Raw genomic sequence first — 12,607 nt, 5'->3', positions numbered from 1 at the left:
AAACAATCAGAACACACCTAACTGCAACTTGTCAATATTCCAAAACCTATTTGCGAGCATCTTGTTTTTCCCCCGACCTGATTTGAAACACTGTTATTATTAATAGATAGTGAGAAAGTTGTTAAAAACCAAATGGCACTGAAGCACACGTCGCCACTCGGCCGGGGACATGATAAGCTGATATTGGTCTGGCTGCTCAATGTGCTTGCTAGCTACTATTTGCTTGCTTCATTGACAGACACTGAGTTGGAACTTAGCTTGCCAGCTAGTGATTTTGAGCACTGATAAACATCATGTTGCTTGTGCTTTATTTACGATACTTTGACCGCTGATGAGGAAGTTGTAGACATGTTATTGTTCTCAGCGGTCAGTCTTGAGCGTGCAGCCAGACTTTCCCGACTCGATTGACTATATGCAGTGCACCGTCTAGTTTTTCCTGCAAATGTTTTCACTTGAGAAATACTGCACCAAAAACATTAGCTAGATGTAAAATTGCGCGGCTAAGACCTCTTCAAAAATGTCTAAATGAATTACATATTTTTTTGATTTATCGTAGTTTAATTCTAACTTTTAAGTGACTATTTTCAGAAAGTTGCTACGGTAACTTAGGGTTGCTTATTCCCTCCTGATTCCTCCAACCAGGATCTCGGGAAAACCAGCACATTTATTGAAAGTTCCAGGAATTTTGCAACACTACTCAGGAGGGACAAACAACAATACCTCCCAGGGTACGAAATGCAAACATAACACAACCTCAAGACAACTCGTTTTGGCTTGAGTCATAGTCGCTAGCATTTCTTAATGAGCAGTCTTCAAAAGAAGGCCAAATAGGAAGCGCAATCTACCTTCAACATAATATATTATATTAGAGGCCACCATCTTCACCAGGTACTGTCTGTCAAGTGTTTGTTTTTTCACAAACTCTCTGGTGAATATCTTGAAACAAAGTGCACTGCTCCACTTTGAGCCTCTGTCACAGCCATTGTTCTGCCTTACTGTGCAAAATGCACAAGAAGACATCCTTAACTCTTACTCTGTTTAGTAGCTTGAATTAGTTTCACTTGAAAAAGGCAATCAGTAGTCTCAAATAAAATAAAACTTGGCTGAAATGGAATAGTGGGAAACTGTCGACTTTCCCCACAATGCCCAGCTGGTGGCAGCATAACAATGATGTATATAAACCCTGGAGTGCAACCAATCCTCCATCATTAACACAATGGAAAGGTCAAATGCTTTATCTAAGTGTTGAAAGTGTGTGGGCGATGGATAGAAACATTATGGTGCGTTTTGACACCATGTGGCGGAGAGTAATGCGGGCCCTGGAGAAGGGTTGTGAGAGAAATCACTATTTACCTGATTTGTTTAATATTAATAGTTAACAATTTTAATATGCTTAACAAATTGTAAAGACATTTCTTTCGTGCAAATGCTGTGCTTCTGAGAGAGGATGGTTCTTATCTTCCACGTTCACTCCCCGCAGCTGGTCTTGTAGTCAAGGACATGAGAGAGAGATAAGCTTGAGGAACAGATAGACCTGTATTGTTTCAATGTCTCTCTGCTTCTGAGTAACCTGATCACACGGCAAATGACAAAGAGCCTCTGAGAAGTGACCACAGTTCTTCAGCCCATCCTTTTCATTTACTATCTTCCAAGGGCACAGCTGTGGGGAGATAGAAGAGAACGAAGGCTAGCTTGGAGAAGGGAGTAAACGGAACTGCCCATATCACTTGTTTGTCCGCTATGACCCGATACACCTGGCCACAAGAAGAAAACAAGGAAGCTTATGATGCCTTGATTTGCTGGGGAGGGGTGGAACCAACCAAGACTAAGCAGTTCTTGGGTTTCTATATAAACCTCTTGTGTCTCTGTATTATTCAAGCACGCAATCACTCAATTCACCTTGTGTGTGTTGTATTGACCTGCTCCCTTATTAATAAGTGAATAAAGATGTAGTTTAAGTATAACTTTGACTTGTGTGATGAGTTTCTCTCCTCATTTGATAATACAGAAATAACCACCACAGGGTCTGGGCAGGTGTGATGTAGTTAATGTTTGTGTGATGCCTTTGTATGTTCTGTTTTGTTAAATGGTTTTATAAAATAAAAATTTAATAATAATGTTACCTGGATTGCTGATACTATGTATTGGCTAGTGAGAGGCTTTGAAGCCAGTAAAGCAGTCCCCATAGGAATGAATTGAATTCTATAGTATTTCATTTAAATGTTTCAATGACAAAATTACATGTGTATATAAATACTTTTTTGTTGTAGTGAGGACAGTAACATTAGTACTTTCTAAAAAAAATTATATATATACTTTAACCCTTGGCCTTTCATGGTTGCGCCCCCTCAGAAATATAACATAATAAAAAATAAAATCCACATACAAGTCCATCTGGTTAAGCTCGATATGTGTTTTTTTTTGCATGGGCTGTGTATCAATCCGCCGATATCGCTCTTCCGCTTCTGCGGTGAAAGGTGGCAGAGCTAGAGCGGTGTTTGTCAGACCATGAAACATCTCGATATTCAGTCTCTCATGAAAATGTCTGTAGCGTCCGAATGGTTTGGCCTACAAACTATCATCTATTGAAAGCTGAGACTTAAGAACACGATGGTGTTCTCCGTTTTGCTCTAGGACACTCACTAGACTCGTCTGACTTCTGTCTGATCAGTTTGGGCTACACACTAATATGACCCCTCTGTGGAAAGCTGAGACTCTCTCAGACATGATGGGATGCCCACAAGACCCACCTGAATATCCCCAGTGCCAGTTTGAAAAATGAATGGAAGTGTATATATGGAGAAAGTTTAGTACCTAAAATAAGGGATAAATGTATCTCTCAGATAGGACAGACACTTCAGAACAAACTTCCTTTAGATTTTTTTGGGACTGTTCCATGTAGTGAATCTGTTATTCTGTGTTTCTCTAGCAGTAATGTGAAATTCAATGTTTCATCCAGAAAATGTTTTATATATTTTTTGATTCCTTAAGAATAAACGTGGCAAGATCAAATGTAGACTAATGTATTTTTTATAGCTTCCCAAATAGTTTTTACAATGGTGGTGGAGTACCAAGATGGATTTACAGTGGCTTCAAAACAGCACCCCCTGTTAGTAATCTAGTGTGTGTATATATACATCACCGCAACATAACATTATGAACGCCTTAGAACTCCCAGTTACTAGCCTAAAACATTGATGTGAAATGCTGCTATTAGCCATGTTATCTACCATTTACCTACTGTCTCTTTTCTCCCTCTGTGTAATAGATTAATTCAAAAACATACTCCCTTTTGTCTGAAGTTTAACCTTCTTTCCCTCCCTCCAGGTTGATCGAATCCAGCCTGGGCAGCGTGGCCACCAAGTTCAACTTCTTCATCCACAACCTGGCCCAGCTGCGCTTCTCAGGCCTGCCATCCAACGATGAGCCCATCCTCTCCTTCTCCCCCAAGACCTACACGCTGAAGCAGGAGGGGCGCATCCGCGACGCCTCCATCTTCTCCTTCCAGAAGAGATACAACCCCGACAAGCACTACGTGAGTCTCCAACCAGAGACGTACATATATTCATGTCTACTGATGTGTTTTCATACACCATGGTCTCATTGTTCCTTCACTGACAGGGCCTAGCTTTCCTATAGGATGTCAGAAGAACACATATCTGGCATACACAGTTCTTTGTGTAAATCAAACTATATAGACAAGTCACAACATTAATGGAATTCTGACGAAGATGAGCTCAAATTCCTCCTCTCCCTCCCCCTCCTGTAGACGTACGTGGTGAGGCTCCTGCGAGAGGGGCAGAGCGAAGCCCAGTTTCTCTTCCGCACCTTCGATGAGTTCCAGGAGCTCCACAACAAGCTGTGCATCCTCTTCCCTCTGTGGAAGCTGCCAGGGTACACACAGACACACACAAACAGACAGACACACGTGTGGAGAACCTAGAACCTGAGGCTGTCTGCAAGTGGCATAGCATTACTCTGTTCCCAAAAAGACGTGGTAAAGGTTGAAAGTCTGCCTTATTGGACCTTAGAAAGCCAAAGGGGGAGATACACCAAAGATAGCTCCCACTTGTACCACAGATGCCCCCTTCTTGTTAGTGCACTAATCTTTCCCCATCCCCTCCCTAGGTTCCCTAATAGGATGGTGCTGGGCCGTACCCACATCAAGGACGTGGCAGCCAAGAGGAAGATTGAGCTCAACGGTTATGTTCAAAACCTGTTGAGGAGTTCCACAGAGGTCACACAGGTGACTTACACAAACACACACACCCACCCACCTTACCATCCATCCATCCACACACACAAGTAAAAAGCCCAACGCACTCCATTTTCACTGATCATTTTCTCTCTATCAGTGTGATCTTATCTATACATTCTTCCATCCGATCGCGAGAGACGACAAGACGGAAGGATTGGAGGCGACGGCCAGAGCACCAGGTAAACCTGAGCCCACTCTCTATGTATGATCATTGTCGCCACTACAGTTTTTAAAGGGATTTGTTCTGCAGATACGCCACCGTTGAGTCCCACCTCCGGCAGAGTGGAGGGGGAGGTGAAGCTGTCCGTGTCCTACAGGAACAGCACACTCTTTATCATGGTCATGCACATCCGGGACCTGGTGAGTACGGTGGCTCACAGGGCCCAATCCTAACTAGCGCACCACTCAAAACTTTTGGCATTTTTATAATGAATTTCTACTTTTTATCCTCAGCCTTACAGATGGGGCTAAGGTGGTTCATTTACCATTAAACATATCTCAAGGGACATTTATTTGCCCCTGATGGGATGAATAAAGTTGTATTGGATTGAATTACGAATGTGAATCCTCAGTTTGGTCTTAGCTAATGCTCCATTAACTAACATCCGCCTGCTTATAGGTATCTGAGGAGGGGACAGACCCTAACCCCTATGTGAAAACCTACCTGCTCCCAGACCCCCACAAAACCTCCAAGCGCAAAACAAAGATATCCAGGAAGACCAGAAACCCCACTTTCAACGAAATGGTGAGTGAAATCAGTGTGGCATGTTGGTCCGTTGGGGCGGCAGGGTAGCCTAGTGTTTAGAGCGTTGGGCTAGTAACCGAAAGGTTGCAAGTTCGAATCCCTGAGCTGACAAGGTACAAATCTGTCATTCTGCCCCTGAACAAGGCAGTTAACCCACTGTTCCTAGGCCATCATTGAAAATAAGAATTTGTTCTTAACTGACTTGCCTAGTTAAATAAAGGTCAAATATATATTTTTTAATCCATTAGGGTCCTGTAGCAAATTGTCATAGTTAACGGCTTTGTGTACTGACCTGCTGTGTCACTTTGTAACTGTTCTCTTGATCTGCTTGTGTGACTGATCTAACTTATACAAACTGCTGCTAACTCAGGCCACCTGCTGCTAGCATGTGCTAACTAGTCTGACTACCTCCTTCTCCTCAGCTGGTGTACAGTGGCTACAGCAAGGAGACCCTGGGGCTCCGGGAGCTACAATTGAGCGTGCTCAGTGCCGAGTCGCTGAGAGAGAACTGCTACCTAGGCGGCGTCACGCTCACACTCAAAGACTTCGACCTCAGCAAGGAGACGATCAAGTGGTACAAGCTGACCGCCGTGCCGTACTTCTAGATGACTCCCCCTGAGAAAAACGCTGCTTATCAAGAAAACTCTTAAGATACACCTATTTAAGGGCAGCAGGATCACCCCAGGGTGGTGCTTCAAATCCTTCCCCTTCCTCCTCAAGCTCAAGGCCCTGTCCAGAAACCACCCCTTACACCTTAAGGCCCTGTCCAGAAACCACCCCTTACACCTCAAGGCCCTGTCCAGAAACCACCCCTAACCCCTTACCCCTTTTGGCACTTCATGTAGATCTCAAAGAATTATAAGCAATATGGTTGTAGCGCCGACCTTTCAGCTCTACACAAGTGCCTAGATAGATGGGGGCTAGGGGTTTATTCTGGTTGGGGCCATTCTCTCTCCCTCACTAATCAAGGTTTTTTCTCATTGTAGAAAACAATCTCCACTTATTTAGTTTGTCCTAAACTGTAACACGAGAGCTGTAATGTTTTGTACATTTTGACATTCGAGGACCAAAACATCTTACCTTCAGAAGAGTATATATAGATTGCCACTTTTTTTTTTTATATAGTGGCTCATTTTTACATTTTTTCTTCTTCTATGTAAACAAATAGGAAGCGTCTGGTTTCCTGCTAAGCTAGCTGAGAACGTCTGGTAATGTGCCCATCACAAACCAGACTCCAGGAAAGAGTGTTCTTGTGTTTCCCAATCACATGCCAATAAACTGATGATGATGATGATGGCAAACCACTCTCCCGAAGGGGAACCGATCATGGTGCCTTGTTTGTGTTCACAATCTCTTATACACTCCACTTTAGCCTTATTGCAATGTGTTTTATAAAAAATAAATGTGATATCCCAATTGAAAAAATGTATCTATTCTGTCAAATAATGTCAACAGTTCTCAGTGTGAGAAGGGTTCTGGACAAGCATCAGAAGGTGTTGGAACGGTCGGCTCCCACTTGTATGCACACTACCATATATTTATTATGTTAAATACTTGACTTTTCACTGCACACTTTTGGGGAAGACAAGTGTCCTCAACGCTGATCCAATGCCAGTTTTTATTTCACCTCCTATTGGTTTTAAGGGTAGAATTTAGAGTGGGGTAAGCTGATCGTAGATTTGTGCTCAAGAGGTAACTGACCTGGAGCTATCTGGACAAAAAAAGGGAAGACATCCAGGTCAGGAGATACACTGCTTCCTCTGAGCTGCCTACAAACCTAAAGATGAAATAATGAATTAATCCAGGAGGGGTTTTCAAGAGAATGTCAACAAAGACAATTCTGATAAGCATCACTCACGCTATGAATAGAGACTTGATCTTCTATTTTAATGACTGTATGAGTTTCTATTAACATGGCCAGTTATTTATTCTTAATTGGTTACCTTAACCCGAATGAATCGGTGTGTACTGTAATCCCTCTTTCCTAAAGCAAATTAAATGTTTTTTGAACAAAGATTGTGACATTGTTTTTTATAATTTATTTTGGATAAGGGCCAATATAATCTGTGATATTGACTCTCATTGAGAGAAAGGTCTATATTTCCATAGCCCAACAACCGAAAGTTCAGTTTTTCAGGGGAAATTAAAAAAGCCTGCAACTTCCACTTTAGATGTTAGCAAGGCGACACTCCATTTTAACTCCTCCACATTCAGTTTTTCACAATTCCTGACATTTAATCCAAGTAAAAATTCCCTGTTTTAGGTCAGTTAGGATCACCACTATATTTTAAGAATGTGAAATGTCAGAATAATAGTTGAGAGAATGATTTATTTCAGCTTTTATGTCATTCATCACATTCCCAGTGGGTCAGATGTTTACATACACTCAATTAGTATCTGGTAGCCTTGCCTTTTAAATTGTTTAACTTGGGCCAAACATTTCGGGTAGCCTTCCGCATGCTTCCCACAATAAATTGGGTGAATTTTGGCCCATTCCTCCTGACAGAGCTGGTGTAACTGAGTCAGGTTTTTCAGTTCTGCCCACACATTTTCTATAGGATTGAGGTCAGGGCTTTGTGATGGCCACTCCAATAACTTGACTTTGTTGTTAAGACATTTTGCCACAACTTTGGAAGTATGCTTGGGGTCAAAGTCCATTTGGAAGACACATTTGCGACCAAGCTTTAACTTCCTGACTGATGTCTTGATGTTGCTTCAATATATCCACATAATTTTCTTTCCTCAGGATGCCATCTATTTTGTGAGGTGCACCAGTCCCTCCTGCAGCAAAGCACCCCCACAACATGATGCTGCCACCCCCGTGCTTCACGGTTGGGATGGTGTTCTTCGGCTTGCAAGCCTCCCCCTTTTTCCTCCAAACAGAACGATGGTCATTATGGCCAAACAGTTCTATTTTTGTTTCATCAGACCAGAGGACATTTCTCCAAAAAGTACAATCTTTGTCCCCATGTGCAGTTGCAAACTGTAGTCTGGCTTTTTTATGGCGGTTTTGGAACAGTGGCTTCTTCCTTGTTGAGTGGCCTTTCAGGTCGATATAGGACTCATTTTACTGTGGCTATAGATAATTTTGTACCAGTTTCCTCCAGCATCTTCACAAGGTCCTTTACTCTTGTTCTGGGATTGATTTGCACTTTTCGCACAAAAGTATGTTCATCTCTAGAAGACAACGCGTCTCCTTCCTGAGCGGTATGGCGGTTGCGTAGTCCCATGGTGTTTAACGTGCGTACTATTGTTTGTACAGATGAACGTGGTACCTTCAGGCATTTGGAAATTGCTCCTAAGGATGAACCAGACTTGTGGAGGTCTACAATTTTTTTTCTGAGGTCTTGGCTGATTTTTTTTCCCCCCATGATGTCAAGCAAAGAGGCACTGAGTTTGTAGGTAGGCCTTGAAATACATCCGCAGGTACACCTCCAATTGACTCAAATTATGTCAATTAGCCTACCAGAAGCTTCTAAAGCCATTACATCCTTTTCGGGAATTTTCCAAGCTGTTTAAAGGCACAGTCAACTTAGTGTATGTAAACCCACTGGAATTGTGACACAGTGAATTATAAGTTAAATAATCAGTCTGTAAACAATTGTTTGAAAAATGACTTGTGTCATGCACAAAGTAGATGTCCTAACCGACTTGCCAAAACTATAGTTTGTTTACAAGAAATTTGTGGCGTGGTTGAAAAATGAGTTTTAATGACTCCAACAAAAGTGTATGTAAACTTCCGACTTCAACTGTAGGTAAGGGTAAAATTACTATGCATAGACAAAACAGCGAGTAGCAGCAGTGTAAAAACAAAGAGGGTTGCCATTTGATTAATTGTTCAGTCTTATGGCTTGGGGGTAGAAGTTAAGAAAACTTTTGGACCTAGACTTGACACTCCGGTACCGCTTGGCATGCAGTAGCAGAGAGAACAGTCTATGACTTGGGTGACTGGAGTCGATGGGAACGTGTTTGTCCCTCCTTTTCCTGTAGTCCATGATCATCTCCTTTGTCTTGCTCACATTGAGGGAGAGGTTGTCTCTGACCTCCCTATGGGCTGTCTCATCGTTGTCGGTGATCAGGCCTACCACCGTTGTGTTGTCAGCAAACTTGATGGTGTTTGAGTCGTGCTTGGCCACGCAGTCGTGGGTGAACAGGGAGTACAGGACAGGACAAAGCACGCACCTCTGAGGGGCCCCCGTGTTAAGAATCAGCGTGGCAGATGTGTTGTTGCCTACACTTAGGCCGCCCCCAGGTACTATCAGGAATTCCAGGATCCAGTTGTAGAGGGAGGTGTTTTGTCCCAGGGTCCTTAGCTTAGTGATGAGCTTTGTGGGCACTATGGTATTGAACGCTGAGCTGTAGTCAATGAACAGCATTCTCACTTAGGTGTTCCTTTTGTCCATTTGGGAAAGGGGATTGAGATTGCATCCTCTGAATCTGTTGGTGCAGTATGCTAATTGGAGTGGGTCTTGGGTTTCTGGGAAGATGGTATTGATGTGAGCCATGACCAGCTTTTCGAAGCACTTCATGGCTACATACGTAAGTGCTACGGGGCGGTAGGTATTTAGGCAGGCTACCTTCGCTTTCTTGGGCACAGAGACTATGGTGGTAGGAATTAGACTCGGTCAGGGAGAGGTTGAAAATGTCAATGAAGACACTTGCCGGTTGTTCCGCGCATGCACTGAGTACACATCCGGGTAATCCGTCTGGCCCCGCTGCTTTGTGAATGTTGACCTGTTTAAAGGTCTTGCTCACATCGGCTACGGAGAGCACGATCACACAGTTGTCCGGAACAGCTGGTGTTCTCATGCATGCTTCAGTGTTGCTTGCCTCAAAGCGAGCATAAGTCATTTTGCCAATCTGGTAGGCTCGAATCACTGGGCAGCTCGCGGCTGGGTTTCCCCTTTGTAGTCCATAATAGTTTGCAAGCTCTGCCACATCTGACGAGTGTCAGAGCCGGTGTAGTAGGATTCAGTCTTAGTCCTGTATTGATGCTTTGCCTGTTTGATGGTTCATCTGAGGACATAGCGGGGTTTCTTATAAGCGTCTGGATTAGTGTCCCTCTCCTTGAAAGCGGCAGCTCTAGCCTTTTAGCTTGGTGCGAATGTTACATGTAATCCATGGCTTCTGGTTGGGGTATTACGTCATCGATGCACTTATTGATGAAGCCGATGACTGAGGTGGTATACTCCTCATGCCCTTGGATAAATCCCGGAACATATTCCCGTCTGTGCTAGCAAAACAATCCTTTAGCCTAGCATCCGCATCATCTGACCACTTCATATTGAGCGAGTCACTGGTACTTCCTGCCTTAGTTTTTTCTTGTAAGCAGGAATCAGGATAATACAATTATGGCCAAATTTGCAAAATGGAGGGCGAGGGAGAGCTTTGTACGCGTCTGTGTGCCGAGTAAAGGTGGTCTAGAGTTTTGTGACATGCTGGTAGAAATGAGGTAAAATTTAAGTTTGCCTGCATTAAAGTCCCTGTCCACTAGGATCATCGCTACTTGATTTTATTTTATTAGGATCGCTTTTTAGTCCTCATTTGGACTAATCTTCCAAGAGTCCTTAAACATTAAAATAAAATGTATAATACGATCACATTTTCACATATAACACACTGTTACAAACAGACATAATACACGGGCATATTGACCAGATAAATACTCTAACAGTCTAAAAAGATAGATTGATTCTTCATCTACCATAGTCCAGCACAACTTTCCTATGTATTGTTTGAATTTATACATTGAAAGGTTTCTGGTTTGCTCAGATAAATTATAAAATTTCTTTATTGCTCTAAATCGAAATGTTATTTTGCCTATTTCTCTTGTCTGTCTGGATAATACATAGATGGTGCACAAACTAATCCTAGTATTTACTGAATGTCTGTCTCTTACCAACTGAATACTGTTGTGAAGAAAGTTTGGCTGTTTTAAATTGTGTATATTTTAAAAACTTTTTTTTCAATTATCTTGTTGGTTGATGAGCATTTTCTTGTTTGCTCATACCGCTCCTTTAGTGCCGTCTAGTGCCACCGTCGGTTTGTGGTGGTAAATAGATGGCTACGAAAAATATAGATAAACTCTCCTAGTAGATAGTGTGATCTAAAGCTTATCTTGAGGTACTCTACCTCAGGTGTGCAATACACCAAGACTATTAGACATCGCGCACCACCTGTTATTCGCAAATAGACACACACCCCCACCCCTCGTCTTACCGGACGTAGCTGTTCTGTCCTGATGATGTATATTATCCGTGTCGTCGTTCAGCCACGACTCTGTGACACATAAGATATTCATTTTTTATTGTCCCGTTGGTAGGATAGTCTTGAACGGAGCTCATCCAGTTTATTCTCCAGTGATTGCACGTTGGCCAATAGAACGGATGGTAGGGTTACCCACTCGATGATGCATTCTCATATAGGCACCCTGATCTGCGCCCCCTGTATTTTCAGCCATTTCTTTAACGCCTGCTACGTTGGGCTAGTATTTCCATGCACCTGATTATCTCTCGAGGATCCAAAGGGCCTTTGGGTTCTCATTGGAAGCGTTAACCACAGCGCGGCCAATGTGTACTATAGTCCTGACACTCTTAGATCAGAAGAATTCCCACAGAGGTGTTTTTTTGCATGGCACATTTACCTGAACTATGGAAACTTGGGAGGGAACTCAGATAAAACGTTGGCTCGAAGCTGTTCCACAAAACCTCAGTGGAAATCGGTGTTAAAACAGCTGACAGTAAGTGTACCTTTTTGTATTTGTAAAATTATCTTTCAATTATATTTAAGTTGCGTGTTCAAGGTTTCCAAAACTGTATTGCAATCAAGGATCAATTGTTTTTGGATACAATTTACTCCAGTCAATTGTTTAAAGCTTTGATCAATTCCCCTCAGGTAATCAAAGAGGGTTTCAATGACTCCAATCAATCAATGTAATGCATTGGAGTCGGGCAGACTGGGACCAGAAATCAGCCCTGGCATTTAACACATTGGACCATTTTCTTTCCTCTGTCCCCATTATTAGCCACAAAATTATCATTTTGCAGTAAAAACCCAAATTACACAAGCCCACTGGCCTAAAACATTTTATTAAACTGAACATAAATGCAATATGCAACAATTTTAAAGATTTATAAGGAAAGTCAATTGAAATAAATTCCTTAGGTCCAAATCTATGGATTTCACATGACTGGGAATAAAGATATGCATCTGTTGGTCACAGATACCTATTTTTTTTTAATAAGTAGCGGCGTGGATAAGAAATACAGTATCTACTGTGACCACCATTTGCCTCATGCAGCGTGATACATCTCCTTCACATAAAGTTGACCAGGATGTTGATTGTGGCCTGTGGAATGTTGTCCCACTCCTTCAACGGCTATGCAAAGTTGCTGGATATTGGAGGGAGTATCCCAGAGTATCCCAAACATGCTCAATGGGTGGCAACATGTCTGGTGAGAATGCAGCCATGGAAGAACTGGGAAATTTTCAGCTTCCAGAAATTGTGTACAGAAATCTGATGAGCTTCCCTGAGATGGTTTCTGACAGTTTGTGCGAACCCACAGTTTGATCAGCTGTCCGGTGGCTGGCCTCAGACAATCCCG

The 12,607-nt window shown here is 42.6% G+C and overlaps 1 protein-coding gene across 1 annotated transcript in view; it reads left to right on the top strand.

Annotated features, from left to right (window-relative positions):
• LOC129854835 (phosphatidylinositol 4-phosphate 3-kinase C2 domain-containing subunit alpha-like) overlaps window positions 1-7,017 on the top strand; it is a 67,271-nt gene extending 60,254 nt beyond the window's left edge. Inside the window, exons 26-32 of the mRNA XM_055921972.1 lie at window positions 3,328-3,535; window positions 3,770-3,894; window positions 4,129-4,246; window positions 4,356-4,437; window positions 4,509-4,618; window positions 4,878-5,003; window positions 5,426-7,017. Of these exons, the coding sequence (XP_055777947.1) occupies window positions 3,328-3,535; window positions 3,770-3,894; window positions 4,129-4,246; window positions 4,356-4,437; window positions 4,509-4,618; window positions 4,878-5,003; window positions 5,426-5,608 (952 nt within the window). The 3' untranslated portion in view covers window positions 5,609-7,017. The remainder of the gene's footprint in view (window positions 1-3,327; window positions 3,536-3,769; window positions 3,895-4,128; window positions 4,247-4,355; window positions 4,438-4,508; window positions 4,619-4,877; window positions 5,004-5,425) is intronic.
• Window positions 7,018-12,607: the final 5,590 nt, after the last annotated feature.

The sequence above is a fragment of the Salvelinus fontinalis genome, chromosome 5 (genome assembly GCF_029448725.1).
Source record: "Salvelinus fontinalis isolate EN_2023a chromosome 5, ASM2944872v1, whole genome shotgun sequence".
Lineage (NCBI taxonomy): Eukaryota > Metazoa > Chordata > Actinopteri > Salmoniformes > Salmonidae > Salvelinus > Salvelinus fontinalis.
The sequence above is the reverse complement of the archived record's forward strand: the minus strand, read 5'-3'. Positions and strand labels throughout refer to the sequence as shown.